Genomic DNA, 17,933 nt, shown 5'->3' on the forward strand with positions numbered 1-17,933 from the left:
GTGGCAAGTGGCATCGTGGCAGCTGCATGCTTGACTTTTCTCAGTTCATGGGCAGTTATTTTGCGCCTTGGTTTTTCCACACGCTTCTTGTGACCCTGTTGACTATTTTGAATGAAACGCTTGATTGTTAGATGATCACGCTTCAGAAGCTTTGCAATTTTAAGAGTGCTGCATCCCTCTGCAAGATATCTCACTATTTTTGACTTTTCGGAGCCTGTCAAGTCCTTCTTTTGACCAATTTTGCCAAAGGAAAGGAAGTTGCCTAATAATTATGCACACCTGATATAGGGTGTTGATGTCATTAGACCACACCCCTTCTCATTACAGAGATGCACATCACCTAATATGCTTAATTGGTAGAAGGCTTTCGAGCCTATACAGCTTGGAGTAAGACAACATGCATAACGAGGATGATGTGGTCAAAATACTCATTTGCCTAATAATTCTGCACTCCCTGTAGTTACAGTCTATCCGCGGCAGGTTTTTCTTTGATTTTTCAGCAGTGCACAAGTTTATCAGTGTCTACATTAAATAGCTCGCTGAGCTAGCATTCCCTTGCCTGCTCCCGCATTCCTTACCGTGACCGGGGTACTTGCTGTTTCCTAAATGACCCCCTCCCGTTGTAAGGGAATTACCTCCAAGATGCCAAAGCACTTGGCCACACTCATTTTCCTTTTCCTTGTCCATGAACTCTCTGGCAGCAAATATTTAACATATCATATTAACTGTATTTTCTCAGCACTCACTCATGCCTCTGGGGGGTTTCTTGGGGTTTCACAAAGTCTACAGTAGAACTGCTACCAAATAATTTTTTATTGGACTGAAAAAATTGTGAAAAACTGAGTTTCTCTGGCCTAATTTCTATCTTCAATCTTTAAATCAGACCCAGATCTCTCATTTGCCTGCAGGTATCTTAAATGAGCATGTCACGATAGCCCAGTAATTTTAGGTATGCTTATTATGTAAGTTAAAATTGTCCAGAATAAAATGAACGATAAAAAAAAAAAAAAAAAGCCTTTCCTTCGCTTAAATGACTTGCAAAAAACAGCACGGGCAAAGCCAACTAGTCTCACCTACATGAGAGATTGTGGATTATTCTAGCAAGGCCGTATTGCAGAGCTCTTCTGTGCTGCAAGGTGGAAGTTAGAGAGGGAAACTGCTGGCGACAACATAGCTTTTATTTTTCCTGGTGCCACCGAAGGGGTCAGCAACAACGGTGCAGAAGGAACGGAGCAAACAACAACACTGCGGGATGGACAGGGCAAGAACCAACAATGCAGCAGAACAGAGCAAACAAGTTACCACAATGTGGGAGGTAATGGAAAGTAGCAACAGTTTGGAAGGGGAGTGGTAGGTCCGAGGGACACAACAACATTATGGGATGGACAGAGACAGAGAAAGCAACACAAATTCGAGAGGGATAGGGCAAGCAGCAACAAAGTGGGAGGGGGTGAGAGACTGGGCAAGCAACAACGCGGATTGGGTGAGGGTGATTGGGCAAACAAGCAACAAGCTGGAGGAGGCAGGAGGGATGGGGCAAGCAAGCAACAATGCGAAGGTGATAGGTGGGAATAAACAGTAGTGCAGGAGGGTGGTTGGGTCGAATGGAGCAAGTAAGCACCAATGCAGTCGGGGCAAGGAACAATGTGGGAGCGGGTGAGTGGAACTGGGCAAGCAAGCGGCAAAACAGGAGGGGCAAGCGACAGTGTGCGGCAGGATGGGAGAGATGGCCTGCAACCATATGCACTCTTAGGGACTGCTGCAACTTGAAGGAAAAGGTAGCTCCAAAAGCGTGAGAAGGGGAAGGACACTGGCAAGGAAGCAGTATTTGGGGCATGCTCCCGGAGAGGAACACAAACGCATGAGGAGGAAGTAAAGCTGGCAGACACTAACCAGAGCAAAGCAAGGGAAGTGAGAGTGAAAACTAAGTCAACCAATGGCAAGCAATGGGCGGGCTCTAATCCCCCTGTAAGTAAGCAAAATTGTGTTGCAAGTGACAGTACATTTGCTCTTTTGTGGCAAGACCTAAAAATAGATGCTAGGTGCCAGTCTGCAGCATCTCACTACCCTTGTTTTTCTACTATTTTATGTCCCGTTTAGTACATTTTCCAAGAAATTTTATTACCCTTTGAGCTTAGGGGCCAAATTCTCCTTGCTGTTTATTCCTTTAATGCAGTCTTTCTATTTAGGAGTAACAAAAATATTCTTGAAGTAGATGCTATCGTTATATAATGACATGGTACTTAAGGGGGCTTGGGGTGATACCCCTTAACCTGAACTGTCAGTGACTTTCTCAAACTACCTTAGCACGAAGAAGCACTCCATTTCTTTTTTTAACTTAGGTTTTTATCGTCATAAGAATTCAACAATTCATGAAGGAACAATGGCTCTAATTTTCCTGGTTATATTACACCTATTTAGACAATAAAATTAATTTGACAAACAAATACGCCAGGTAAATATTCCACATGGTATCTTGTTAATTACCTCCACTATCTGTGGCTGCATAACATAGGTCTTGAGCCTTCTGAAGTTTAGTGCATGAATTGAAAACCTTTACTTTCTTTTTCCCGGTGTGAGTTCTTGTCACTGATGCAGTTCTTCAGGGAAATGATACCGCAGGACTGGAGCCCCAGCGACTGGCAACGCACTAAGTTAATCTTTATGGTGTATACATCCGCGCCTACACCGTGGGTTTCTTTTCTATCAGAACTAAAAAACAATCTCTTTGGTTAGCGCGCAGTTACTTAATGCATGCTTCTTTATATGTTAAAAACGGCCAATAATCATTGAGAAACGCATACCACGTCTTAATTTGAAACATCTACACGTTATATTTCAATGTAAAAAGAGGTGTGTCCTTCTTCCAATCCAGCCCTAAACCTGTGCACTTCCACGAGTACCACGTTTCTCTGTTTAGTTTTAGTATATCTGCACTTTATGTAGATGCAGTGGTCCTCGTTCTAGAAATAACATTTGATGCATGGCATCCTGTGAACGTGGAATAGTTGAAAATGTTTTCGCACTTCACCTTATTTCTTAAACTCCACTAAGCTTGTGTACGGCGACAGGACTTTGTAATCATTCCTTCATCAGTATACACCTGTTAGGCTAGCGATTCCTTTTCTGACAGGTGACCAAGCATCCTAAGAGAATGGCACTTTGTAGCTTGACGTGTGCATGTTATTTAACTGTAAACTCCAGTTATTGTGATTAATTACAGACCCTCGGGTCTTCTCTTTTAACAATTGTTTTTAGAATTCATTACTGTAATTGTGCCTTTGAGATTATTGCGGTATATAGAGCACCTAGGACCGCACTGATAATGTCGCTAAATTATCAGTGAGCTTAATATATTTCTGAAAGTTATAATTGAAGCGATAGTAATCAAACAGATATCTGTGAGGTATTAAAGGACAGTGCCTCCATTTTGTTATAAAATTGTTACCTCTAGGCATTAAGGGGTTGAACAGCTACAAGTCTGTGTCCAGGATGGTCGCTTTAAATCTTGGAATGGCAGAGGTGAAGGTATTTGACCCTGCTTGTCATGATTGTTGATGAGTGAATTTCTTTTAAAGATGCTGAGAAGGCTTGTACTGAAGATGTATGTTTTCGGGTCAGATGCCGCTAACAAAATATACCTTGATAATTCATCCAAATGGCAGCAACTATATGCATTTGCAGCTTTTCTGGCTTTGCTATTTTGTACTTAATGCTTTTTCCAGATTTCCAAAATGTTCCTTGCTACTTGACCCCATAGAAGTTAGAAATATCCCCATCACAACAGAAAACATGCATAGCCTAGTGAAAGCTTTGGTCAAAGCCAGAGTTGTATATTATCAGTGGTGCCTAAATATAGAATCTAGCCAGCATTGTCTTGATACTTTTGTGTGACTGTTCAATTCATTTGTTTTCTGGCTAGGCAGTGACTACAGTAAGCTATATCTCCCCTGCTTTTGTCCTCAAACTGAACTAAGGTGCCAGTGGGGTTGAATGATTTGGATCTTTTTTGTCTTTCTAAAACTAGATGCTAAGAATGGCATTGGAATCTTCTCAGAGGAACTTTACCCTTCTTCATTCATACACTCACCCGTTCGTGGTATGGGACACATAATATGAATATTCCAAGAATGGCAGATGACCTTGGCCAAAAGCACCCACGCTCTGTCAAAAAGTTTCATCTTAGGAAGATACATTTATATTATCAGAGTGGCTTTTATCTAAGAACTGGATGCCTTACGAGAGATTTGAATTTGAACTTAAATTAGTCTCAAAAGCCCTTCTAAAGTATGTTCCACCATCGCAGTTATGGTCAAAAGTGAATCAAATTTGGGCACACGGACCCCACCCCTTCCACTTTCACCAACTACATGCCGTTTAGATGACAAACTTAAAAAAAAAAAAAAAAAAGGGAAATGTAAAATTAATTAAACTAGAAAGGTTGTTTTTTACTACAGTACTTTAATATTCCTAAGGGTAATTGATTTGTGTCAGGAAATCAAGTAAGGGTGAAATTGCATAATATTTCCCAGCAAAATTATATAAAAATGTCATTAAATTATGCTTTTAAGGCAAAATATGTTTTGCTGTGATCTCATCTGACTTTGTTCATGTGTGCACGCACTTCCAGTAAATACGTCTTGCAGAATACCGATAGGGATTAGTTTGAGCAAAAAATGTGTCTTGGATGATATATTTTTTGTGTGAATGTGTCACTTGCAGGCAAACAATTACAAACATTTTCTGAAAGCAAAATTTCAAGAAATTTTGTATAGATTGAAATTCAGGAATACCGCGAATTACGTATGCGTAATTAGAACCAGGCCTAGAACAAATGCAGTTTCTTGGTTTATTAAACTGTCTGGATGATGGTGTAAAACTTTACTCTGTGTGAAGCAGAAACTCTTGTAATCATCTTCAGTAATGGTCTTTCAAACATAGAGATGATTCATCTGTATAAACTACAGTACTGAAAGCCTTGTTTAGACATACATTTTATGTGAGCCAGAGTTTGCTTTCTTATCCACACTTTTCATCGTTGATGCATCCAGTTATGTCAAATGCTGGTAAATAACCCTGGGCAGTGATGCAAGTGCTCAATTATGCCTCTGGCCACGTTCACGTGAACCCTGCTGTGAACCTTCCACCTGTTGCTTCCCTTTACGTGGCACGGATCCACTGTTGCTTTGTGCACAGGTAGTCGGTTTTGAATGTATCAGATGTACGCCTGCCTTGGGCAAATCAAGCGTCTTGACAAAGTGTTTAATTAGCTTTTTATTTCAGTGAATGGCAATTTAAAGATTTTTTTTTCCATGTCTGTGCTATTGTTTTTGAAAATGACATTCTGCTAGCTACTGGGAAAAGTAAATGAGAAGTTTCTTAACTAGTAAATGTTTGAAATTGCATTCTTGAGTTCATGCCTCTTTTGATGCATGTATGCCACACACAGTAGAGGTCGTTTGTGTACCTTAGTTATACGAAGATGATGTCCTTTCTAAATGGCCTCTCTCTTGCCCCTTTTCTAGTATCAAGCTCCGCCACCTGCGAGAAGTTAGAAAAAGAGAGGAATGAATTACAAGTCGCCTATGAAGGTATCCTCGAGAAACTGAAGGAGCAGCACCGGCTGGAGCTTGAGGAACGAGAGGAGAAACTTAAAGACTATTACACTGAAGAGTTTCAGAAATTGCAGAACCTGTTTGTGCAAGAAGCTGAGAAATATAAGGCAGAATTACAAGGAAAGGTCTGTAACTGTAGAAAAAAACACTATACGAATGGCAGAGACTGCGGTTACCACACAGGCGGGGTCAGCTTGTGCCCAGGACGCACGTGTGTCCCCGCACATGTTGGGAGTGTGTCTCTTAGACCTGTATTTAGACAGACCGACCGAGCGAGGCAGACAGAGATAATAGAGGCTTTTTGGGGGACTGATGCAGACTGATTGAGAGGCAGACAGGAAGACGTAGAGATAGATAGGCACTTAAAGATAGAGATTGTTATATAGAGAGATATTGTTGCTTATACATTGCTGGTTAGGTTAATTGGTAAATAGTGGTGGGTAAACGAAGATAGTCGTACACAAAGAGATGGACTTGTGAGAGACAGGCTAACGAACAGATAGTGGTGTAGATGAGCATTGGCAAAGGCAGTAGGTCTCACTTTTGGCTTTGTTCATGGTTTTTAGTCACACTGCGCAGCAATCGAATATTCTTAGCAGTATGGTTAAAGTTTTGAAAAGAAAAAAAGCCTTTGACGCTGCTGTCATTTTGTCGGCATACGCACACCAATGTGCGAGCCTCCAAAATGTCGTTTTTTAAATATTTTTAGGTACCAATCTGAGTTGAATTGGTAACTAAAAATGTAAAAAAAATAAAATAAACCCATACACAAAAGCATTGTATGTTTATTTTTTTATTTTTTTTTTTTTTTATTTTTTTTTTTTAAAGCAGGGAGTAGAAGCAGCACAGTTTTGAGAGGGGTAACATGAAAGTGACATAGGGAATGGAAACGGGCTGCGAAAGCAACACTGGGAAAGAAGCACCATTATATAGTGCAGCACCGGGGAGAGCAGAGTGAAGCGGAAGAAACATTGAATGCAGAAGCAACACAGGGGCACTAGCACAGGTGAATGCAACCCTAATTCGGGAAAGCAACACGGAGGGCGTGTGTGGTGGGAAGCAACAGTGGAGAGAAAGGAGGAGAGCAGCAGAAACAAGGCAAGCAGAACATGAAGGGGAGAAACATGGTTGACAGAGAACAACAGAGTGCAGGGGGAGAGCAGTACATGAGGGAGACACTTTAATAAAACCACATGCACTCTCATGAAGTGCTTTACACAAAAGAAAAAAGGTGGTGCTTGAAAAGCAAGCAGTGAAAACCAAGATGCAAGCCAATCCGAGATGGTAGAGAGGCAACGCTCTTTGGAAAGTGAAACACAAAATTGGCTAGCTGGGACACAAATAAGAAGGATGCAAATGAGTGACAGATAAGCCAAGCAATGGGCAAGCTCCAAGCCACTCTTTGTCCTTGGTAGGACACAATACATGTCACAGCAGACAGCGCACACACTGCCCAGTAGTCGCAACCTAAAAACGTATCTATGGAAATGTATTGGATAGGCAGAGTGATAGAGGAAGAAATATACATTGATGGGTTGTTGTCGATTGACAGATGATGGGTAAATGTGTAAAAATAAAGTCAGGTAGATACGCTAGCTAGATAGCAGGATGTAGATAAATAGGGTGATAGATGAAGGAAAGGTAGATTAATACCAAACTGTCTCTCTGTTTTTTCTTTTTCTGCCTATTTTTGTCTTCACCCTGTGTCGTTCAATGTATTTTGCTCTCCCTGTTCTTTTCAGTGTTGGTTATGCTGTTTCTCTCTCCCTTTCTTTCTCCCCATCTCACTCTGTCGTTCTTTCCACCTTCCTTTGTCTATCCATCTCAATCTCCTGCTTCCCTGTCACACGCTTCGTCTTTTAATGCCTCTTTTTCCCCCTCACGCTGCCTCTCCTTGTCTTTCTCTCTTCTTGTTTCTTGCCTATCCCGGTCTCTCCTTGCCTTTCACTTCTTATCCTCTCTGTCATTCTTTGTCTCACCCTGTCTACATCTCCCTCTACTTTTGTTTCTCCCCCCCCCCCCTCCTCCCCACGTCCCCCCTCCTGAACAGGTCTGTTTTAATTTCTGTCCTTGACTTGCTCTCCCTGAAATTTTTCTGCCTCCTTATTTTTCTTGTCGTTTATGCCTTACCCTGGAATCTCCTTATCATTGTTTTTCTTTCTGTTTCCCTCTCTTATTCTCTTCCATTGTTTCCCTGTTTGCCTGTCCTTGGGTCTGTATGTCTTGAACAAACTACAAATATTCAGATTCTCAAGGTGTTTTTTTCCCCCCCTCCAAGCAAGGTAAAAACCTTCTGCTTTGGGAAATGCTGTGAATGACCCGGGCCACAGAACTGCAATGTTTTCCTTGTTGTTTGCTTTATTTTAGTATTGCTTGCAAATGTATTAACTTTGTCCATGAAATACTGTGAACAGCTTTGGCTGTTCTTTGCGATGCCTGCTGTGATACACGTGTTGCCCGATCTCTGGGAGCAGAAGAGTTTTTTTCCTGGTGGGTTTTTTAGCTGCATCTACGGCAGCATTTGCCAATTTAATTCGAAAAATGTGTTTTCTGTTACATTTACAGTTTTACCTGTTAATGCTGTAAATTGCAGTACGTGAACATGTGGTGTTAATGACCGGCAGCAGTGGTTGCTAGCACTGAGTTGTACTGTTCGTTGGTTCTAATGGAATGTTGATGCTTGGCATTTTGTAGGTCGATGATCTAAATTCTACCCATGAAATCTTTCGACTTGAACTTGAGAACACTCATTTTGATGCAATAAAGCAACTCCAGGAACAGTACGAACGGTCATTTTCAGGTAATGGTAGTGACACATGCCTTTTATCCACGGGCTTGCTGTTATAGTATGTTGCATCTCTTAACAGTCCAACGGCACACGCGGTGTACACTTACAGAACCATGTAATGTGAGAACTGCCAACCTTGAAACAGTGTTCACCTTATGAGCCAACAGCGAGAAAATAGGTTTTGGAAGGCGCCTGATCAGCCCTGGCGGGACCTTGTGGGGATAGAATGGGGCAGAGAGAGGAGGCAGGGCTTTGAGCGACTTCCACTCTCTCCATTTCATGATTAAATGCTTCTGAAGCGGCCTCATGCTCTTGGTAAGTTTGCAAAAACGGTGATATCCTACAACCATAGAGAGCATCCACACACGAGCTGGAAGCCTACTTTTTGTAGGGGTTTCCAGCTCTCTTTAGGATCCCCAGGCGCTGTCGACTGTTAACCAGGTTAACCCATGGAGTTGCCTATATCATGTTGCACATGGTGGCCCAATGTGAGTTCGGAAGGCTGTAACACAAATTCAGTTTTGAGTAGATTATGGTTCATGTCTGATGCAGACATTGGTGCATTTACTCACACCGTACCAGAAAGCTGCCATAGAATTACAGAAGGGCTGCTGTCACTAACAGGATTGTTTACCATTAGGGGTTCCAAGTGGCATCAAGGAGTACAGTTGATATCGAATGATCTATAGCAGAAACCCTGTTATTCACAATTAGGCTAGCTAGATCTTTGTTGTGGATGGCACAAACATGAGCACTGCTCCTCTTAACTGATACCACAGATGCAGGGAACCAGGGGGGTCATGTGGTGCGCAACATGGCCTTTTGTATCCTGTCCACCTCTTCCAACCCCTGTACACATCTGATACATTAAAAAAAAAAACAGGTGTCCTTCCACCATTTCAGCCTTTTCACCATCTCAGTGAGAGAGTGGGCACAGTCCTGGCTTTGACAGATCCACAGCACAGAGAATCATATTAAAAGACAGAGCCTCTGTCAGCATGGACAGAGGTATAGGTCTTAACTGCTGTTCTCAAGAGAAACTCATAAGATTCAAATATATTGAAGATTTTACTCAGAACGGAGAATGGCCTTCAGGACTCCCTCCCAGGGTTTGTTTTCCTGGGTGAATAGTCTCTGGCTGCTTCACCTCATTCATTCCTCAAAGCAAACCATTCACCTGCAGTACGAGCATTAGTCCCTGCTCCATATGGCCATTTTAGTTTTGATAACTCTTTTAGTCTTTAATATTTGCTGGAGCCTACTGATCATCTGGTCAGTAAAACATCCAGCATGTTTTAGGGTACACATTAAAGTAGCTAGTTCCACTGTGCTCCTTCAACAAAGTTCTGTAGCTTTCAAAAGTGGTGCCTCCATTAAAAATACTTCTCCCACGCAGGTGAAAGGTGCAGGAGTTTTTTTCCTGCGCTCTGTTTTGTATTTGTAACTACTAAAGTTCACACGATTCTACCAGCAAAGCCTCTTTAATGTTTCTGTGTCACAGTTGGGTGTAGAATGGTCAGGTAGGCCCATTGTAACACAGCCTTCACAACTTAAGAGATGGAACCTAACACTACCAGCCTAAATTGTCAGTGAAATTTAGAACTGTTGAGCTACCAGCATCATACGGAAGGAAAACTGCTTGTTCAACGATTTAGCCCAAATCAAATAATATTAACAGATTAACAAAATATATGTCAATAAAGAAAAAAAATTAAGTGTGAAGGAATTTGACAATGGAGGCTAGAAAATTAAGGCTGTGTCCTCACATTCATGGGAGCAGTGCAAGGGCATCAGATAGAAAACAGAATGGACAATGGATAGCCTCAGATGAATTTAGTGAAGTTCCACCCTTTCGATTAAAATGTCATTTTTTTGTAATAATTTGTGTTTTTGTTTGACGAATGGTTGTTTCTACGTTGTTGTGTTTTGAGGTTCAGGTCATCAAAACTGCGTAGGCCGGGGTCCCCGGCTTTAAGTAATTACTAAGTGGGGGTTCCCGGATTCCAATATTTATCCAGTGGGGGTCCCGGATTCTATTCGTGATTAAGTAGGGCACCACAGAATTCAAATGGTTAAGAACCACTGATTTAGACTAATGTCACTTATCTATGATTTCTGGAAAATAAATTGTTGCCTGCGGCATGGGCGATTGGTTCAGTGATTCTCAGTGTGGGTGCTTGTGTATGGTTTGGGGCCACTGTGAGCAGCCTCATCTTCTAAGTTGCATTGGTAGACATCCTGCGTTGGGAAACATTTTGTTACAGTATTTTGAAGTGGATTAATATTGGTGAATCATCCATTAATATGCACTGCTGTTGATGTGTAGTTGTGTGCACACCACATTGCATGCATACATACCTATACACTTTGTAATGTGATTGCTTAAGGGTTATATGATGATTGTCTAAGGCTTGCGAAGTTGTTTACCTTTTACAGCATGGAAATAAGCCACAATACACGGCTCATATTCGAAGATGGAGGCAATGCATTCCATACGACAAAGCCATTGGAGGAAATTCCTGCTATTCCAGTTTTTTTGCGTGTCTTTCTCGTTTCCACCCTAGCACAGAAATAGCTCATTTATGTGCGCTTATAACATAGTTCATATTCCAAAAGAAAATATCGTTCGATTGTTTTGAACTTTAGTAACAGTGGGGTGAAATGCAACTCAGAGAGAGCCAGAAGTCACAACAATCCAGAAATAAATCCTTGGCAACCAAGACGGATACACTTCACACTGCTGTCACTTCAAGATTCAACGACTAAAATACAGTTTGTGGCTAGAACCCTGTTGGTCCTTAATCACTTTCTTTTATCTTTAGTCCCTGTATTACTACTGACACTGTTGTTGAAAAATCTTAATCTAAAAGGTGAGGAATTGAAAAACTTTATTTAAGTTTCTAGTTTACCATATTCCAAGAAAATTAAAGTGAAGTTACAAGGCAACTTTTTTGTGTCTCAACATTCTAAGCCAGTAATTAGAAAATTCGAAATCCGGCCACAAAGTGCAACCATCCCACATGGAAAATAAAAAGACATCTGCGCTTGACATAGATTTGGCATTTTCACAAAAATATTGGTATGACAACGTTAAGGGATCATTGAAAGCCACACCTCCTCCCAGGGTTCACTTGGGGCTCTAGTTTTCAGAATGCCCAGAGTTAGGTTTCCCTGGTGTCTGGAGAATCCAGACCCAAAAATGTCCTATGTAGCATTTGTCCACTCTCAGTGTCACCTGATCATCCAGAATTCTCAACACATGGGTGAACGCTTTACTTTCCACTGGAGCATGGGCCTAATGGACAGGACAGGTTGTGTTTCCATTATTGTGGTTAGTAATCATCATTATAGTAATGGGAGCATCAGCCCCTCATGGTTCATAGTAAACTCATCAGCCCTTCATTTCAGTGAGTTCAGTTGGGACATATTGACCTGCACCCTGACGGGCTCTCTTTGTAGCTGTCCTGATGAAGACCTTCTAATTGATTAGGCTTACATCCTATTTACTCCAGTTCTATCAGGCTTGTGACCCTTTTCATTGGTGCACATAACTGTCAAAGTGCACATTGTGTGATCACTTAAGATCACAAAGTTTTTACTTACATTTACTTTTTTGTGTAATAATATTTGCAGTACTTAGATGATTACTGAGACAGTGACTGGCTCTATATTTATCATTTGTGTTTAATATGTGCTAGCTTAAATTGTTGACCAGTAATTCTATGTTTTGGTGTAAAATATAAAACCATTCTATCTGTGTGTTATGCCGTACTGGGTTGTCCTTGTTGTATCTAACCCATTCCTGAGCACCATCACCACCACTGCCTCTTTATCTGCAGTTCAGGAGCCATGCTACTGGAGCTTAGTCATACAGCTGCATCCACCTTCTCCCTACTCTATAATATGTTGTGGGAGCAGAGTGTGAGGTGGGGTGGAATATGTAGTTATCCTGTATTGGATCTTTCATAGATTCACATGCTTGAATCATTCCCTGTCCTCAGTGGTAGTCCTACATTACCGTAAACTAGCAGTACACATCATCATTATAGGCCTTAATGGCAATGGACATCTATTTAACAACATATCCACATCCTTTTGCAAAAAGAACCAAACTATGACCAGTCAGGTGACAGCACCCTCTAGAACACTTCAGAGAGGCAGTTTCCCTCAGATGTTCTACCGCACATCGTGTGAAGGGAGTCTCCGTGAGCTCTGCTCAGTTTTACCTTTGCTTCAAGCACGAATTCCTATAAATATGGCTGATATTTCCAAAACAGGACTTTTCAGATCTTTCAAGTCCTGTGGGAAAAAAGAGACTACACATGGTATCTTCTACCAGGCCTTCGTCCACTGGAATGATAACGGCTGTCAATTAGAATTCATCCATTGACGACGACTACACCACCGAGACCATCATCGCCGACTACCCCGCCGACGTGACTTCCGTCAATAACAACTTCATAGACTACTCAATCTGACAGTAACATCTATGACCCCACCGTCGGCAGAAACACCAAAGAAGACAACCATGCAATCGGCGAAGGCATCATCGATATTGAGGGAACCGTTGCAGAGACTTAAAATACATGAAAAGACTTTAACACCGGCCATAACATCTCTTAGGAAAGTATTGCCTTTTCCTCCTTCTCACCTATTGGACATGGAGGATTCAGATGACGACGGACCCTTTGGAATTGTGCATAGTCCTTCCCAGCTACTTGTGAAATGCCAGGAAGATGATTATGAGGATGAAGAACAGATCTATGGCCAACAATATTATGCCCCTCCACCAAGAAGGTATTATGAGCACCATTATGCACCTCAAAGGCCACAGGTAGAAATGCAATTGCCTTCTACCCTGGTTCAAGACCTGCAAGCAATATTGCAAGATTATAGGAGGAGGTTTCTTGAACCACCAACAGAACCTCAACCATTACCACCTCCAGTGTCTGCCCCATCTACACTTCAGAATCTGCCTACACCTGTTACCCCCAGGATTACACTGAAAAGCATTGTGGCACCACCACGAGAAGACCCCTCTTCATCGGAGGATGAAAGGGAAGAAGGGGAGATGCATGATAATCCTCCTCCACAAGATGAGTGGAATGATTATTTAATTCCTGCACTGTCACCTCTACTGCTGCACCCATCAGATTATCCTCCTGAGGACATCAAAAGGTTTCACAACTTGATGGACCGAGCCGCAGCATGATTTCATCTTCCAACTTCCATTAAACAGGCTGACTGCTTCCTCTATGACTTTAAAGAGAAGGCAAGGAAATCAGTAAGGTCAGTCCCCATTATTGATTATATATGGGGCGAGGGGATTAAAATAAGGAAGAGTCTGGCTATCGTGACTGCTGTGCCAGCATGGGTAGCAGGGTTCGAAAAAAGAGATCAAAAGTCAGTTTTTCTTACAAGTAATTTTCCTTCTGACTGCAGAGTTCCAGGACTTTGTAAGGTGAACCCTGTGACCTGCTGCTTAGAATGTAAAATAAAAGGATATAGGGTGTCAGGTTTTTCCTAACACACAACATTTAAATGACTGTCAACTGTGCAAACATTTCAAAATATATTTCAATAGTTGTGAAAGCCCTATTTTTTATATTTGTGTGATGAAAAAAATATTTTAATAAGATGAAAACAAATCAGAATATTTTAGTGTTGATGTGCAAAGGATATGTTTTCTGAAACCCAGTTTTCAGAGATTGTTAATACAATATATAGTTTTATCAGTAAAGCTGCAAGTTAGTGGAGATGTTTTTGGACATTTCTTGGAAAGTTACTGTGTGTAGATGTCAATATGTTACCACATCATGGTTTAGTAATATATTTATTAAAAGTGAGTGTTTAAACAAATTGAGACACGCTCCTGCCCTGATGGCAATGCTGTTAGTAAACTAAAAGGAGTCCTGGGTTATGTGGGCCAGATGTCATGGGTATGTGGGCTAGATTCTTGTGATGCATGCAGCAAATGTTAGTCTACTCAATCAAACAAAATATTTTTTTCTGTACTGCAGAAATGCTGAGCTCACAGATTTGAAGATGCAGTCATATGTGAGAATGAAGAAAAAGGCGACTCTGTAAACTATTTGCCTTGGATCACACAATTTGAGACCCGTTTACGGGTCAAGTACGTTACAGTTAGGTCGAGTAGATTATTTAAGTCATACGGCCTGCAAGTCTAGTAAAATTTTTATGATTTTTCGAGGCTTGGGTAGATAAATACAAAGCACCAGAAGATTCCCCAGCCTGCCTTTCAGGGCGCCCCAAACCAGACTGAAATCTCAAGCAGTACAACACTGTTCCAAGAATCCGTCCACCCTTATTTCCAGTCCACCAGATAAAGAGGCCAGACCTCTGGATAACGTGGGCAAGAGATTCTCCCTCATGTCGTAGCGTGAGCAGCTAACTCGCTGGCGATACTTGGCCGCTATGATAGGCAGGTGTTGTCTGATATCGGGGACCTCAGACCTTATTCCGGAAGGCAAGAAAGCAGAAGCAGTGAAGATCCTTCAAGAAGGAGAACGTACCTCGCCTGAGGTAATAGACTGCGCGCTTGACATAGCTTCAGCAGGCTTCCGTCAACTAGCAGGAGCAGCTGTCCTCAGATGCCAAGGATGGCTTAAATCGACATCTTGTAGGCTGGAGGTCCAGTCAAAGGTTCTAGATGTGGCACATTGATGATGTACTGCTAGCAATAAAAAATGACAGACACTGCTAGATCCCTAGGATCCCTGGAGTATAGGAAACTTTCCCTTTTGTAGGGGGTGAGGTCCGTGGAAGAGGTTTCTCTTCTTTCCGAGGATCATATCGGTGTCCTCAGCAGTTTCAGTCCTTTCAGTCTCAATACAGGCAAGGCTACCAGCAACAGTACCATCAGCCTCTGGCAGCAGCCTATAACAAGCAAGGCCCTCTCCAGAAGCAAACAAAGTTTCCTGTTGCCAAGACCACTCAAGTGTGTCTCAACCTAATTTACAGGCTGGGTCTCACAGTCAATTTACAGAAATCAATAACTACAATATTCCTGGGTGCTCTTCTGGAAAACATCAACAGGGCATATGTATCTCAGGACAGACAAACCAAGCTAAGAGCACTAGCAATCAGGCTGTCAAAAAAGTCTGCTTTGGTTCGCCTCTAGAATTCGTTGCTGGACATGACGACTTCTTCAATCATTCTGGCACCTCCTGCACACCTCAAGATAAGACCATTATAAGAAGAATTGCAAAAACTGGATAGTGACAGAAGGATAATTTGACTATATTGTGGCTATTACCCCAGCTATGGAAAAAGCTCTAGAATGGTGGTCCCAAATTTCTCATTTGTCATGGGTCTCACGTTTCTACCTCAGATCCCAGAGTTCATCATAACAGCAGATGCTTCCCTGCAGGGTTGGGGTGGCCACCTGCAAGACTTGCAGCTTCAGGGGCACTGTTCAACGTAACAGAAAACATAGTATATCAACAGATTAGAAAATTGAAGGCTATATTTCTCCCTCAGCAGGCTTTTCTCCCGAGATTAGCACGTGCCTCAGTACTGGTTTGCACAGACAGTACCACCAGCATGCATTATATCAAGAAGCAGGGAGGAACACGATCTCTAACGCTCTCCCAGGAAACTCAAAAGCTCTGGAACTGGCTCACTGTTCAAAACATATCACTAAAGACAGAACATGTGTCAGGAGTAACCAACACCCTAGAGGACACGCTCACCAGGACAATGGACAGGTGTCACGAGTGGGAGCTGGATCAAGAGCAGATAATCAAAATATTCTAATACTGTGGCAGTCCAGCATTTGACCTGTTTGAGACAGACAAGAATGCCAAATCCCAATCCTACACTAGTCGGTACCCACTCCCAGGATCGTGAGGGAATGTCCTTTTGATGAGATGGTCAGGGATTTATGCCTACTCTTTTCCCCCTAACCGCCTCATACTAACGGTTCTCAGAAAAATTAAAAGGGAGCAGTGTCACATGATCTTCATTGCTCCCAGATGGCACAGGCAACACTGGTATATGGAACTGTTCTTGATGTCTGAATACAAACCCATTCACCTACCACCACTTCCAACTTTGCTAACCAGGGATAAGGGGCAGATCATCCATCCGGACCCATCTTCTCTTCACACATGTGCATGGCTCCTGAGTTGAATGAATTCAAGGATTTAGACCTTCCTCAAGAATGCAAGGATATACTCTCCAAAGCAAGAGCTGTTTCCACCATCAAACATACACGTTTTAATGGAAAAGATTTTGCAAGTGGTGTCAGCAATCTAACTTCCATCCTTTAAAAGTGTCTCCAGGGTAGATCTTGCCGTACCCATTATCTCTGGGGAAAATCTGGATTGACGCTTGCATCAGTCAAGGTCCACCTTGCAGCAATATCGAGATACAGAAGGTCTTCTCATTCTCCATCCCTTTGCTTGGAAAGACTAATAAAACAATTTATTTAAGGATTTTTTAGGGCTTTCCCTCTGCTCAGGCCCCCATTACCGGAATGGCATTCCAATATAGTACTGGCTCAATTAATGAAGTCACCCTTTGAGCCCATTCGCAAAGCTTACTTAAGATTTCTAACGGCAAAGGTGGCATTATTACTAGTGCTTACTTCTGCAAGAAGAATTAGCGAGATACAAGCCTTCACAACACAAGAGCCATATTTGCATTTCACAGTTGACTGTTCTCTTAAGAAAAAATCCCCGATTTATTCCAAAGGTGCCAACTAATTTCCATCTGAATGAACCAATCATTCTCCGCACTGGATCTTAAGAGATGTATTAAATTCTATTTGCATTGTATTAAGGACATACGCAAATCTGATCAACTGTTTGTGTCATATAGCCAAGCATATCAAGAGTATGCAGTTCCCAAGACCACAGTTCCAAGATGGATCTCTGCAGCATTTCAGTATTGTCATACAAAGGCAGGTAAACTGCTTACAGTCAAAGCCAAAGCGGTATCCACCCAAGCTGCTTTGTTTGCGGGTGTGCCATGAGAGAAGATTTGCCGTGCTGCAACATGGAAGAATACCCACACATTTACGCAGCATTACTGCCTGCATTCGGCACTCAGAGAGGAGGCAGCCGTAGGAAGAGCTGTTTTGAGACATTTGTCACAGTAAGGTGAATTTCTATTTAAGAGAACATTTCTTTACAAATTGACTATGTTCATTTATTACATGGTGTTATTTGCATAACTCATGTGTGTATTTTTTTTCCCCCTACATTATGCCCATCCGCAATTAGGGCATTGTGTCATGACACAATGGTGAAATACTGCTTGATATTCTGATTCAAGCATGTGGCTCTATGAAAGATCCAATACTGGATAAGAAAATAAGTTACTTACCTGTAACTGCACTTATCCAGTAGTTCATAGATTCACATGCAACCCACCCTCTTCACCCTGATAACTTACATTCAAATACTTCACTTGAGCTTCAAAATCGGAGGGAAACCGCCTCTCTTGGGAGTGTTCCAGAGGTCTGTCACCTGATTCATGTTTGGTTCTTTTTACAAAAAGATGCAGAT

The 17,933-nt window shown here is 41.9% G+C and overlaps 1 protein-coding gene across 6 annotated transcripts in view; it reads left to right on the plus strand.

The window, feature by feature from the left end:
- The window catches only part of MTUS1 (microtubule associated scaffold protein 1), an 810,444-nt gene that overhangs the window by 751,054 nt on the left and 41,457 nt on the right, over positions 1-17,933 (plus strand). For all 6 annotated transcript variants that reach the window (XM_069200374.1, XM_069200403.1, XM_069200384.1 and 3 more), the window contains 2 exons: positions 5,526-5,740; positions 8,310-8,415. In XM_069200374.1, the coding sequence (XP_069056475.1) occupies positions 5,526-5,740; positions 8,310-8,415 (321 nt within the window). The remainder of the gene's footprint in view (positions 1-5,525; positions 5,741-8,309; positions 8,416-17,933) is intronic.

The sequence above is a fragment of the Pleurodeles waltl genome, chromosome 1_2, assembly GCF_031143425.1.
Source record: "Pleurodeles waltl isolate 20211129_DDA chromosome 1_2, aPleWal1.hap1.20221129, whole genome shotgun sequence".
NCBI lineage: Eukaryota > Metazoa > Chordata > Amphibia > Caudata > Salamandridae > Pleurodeles > Pleurodeles waltl.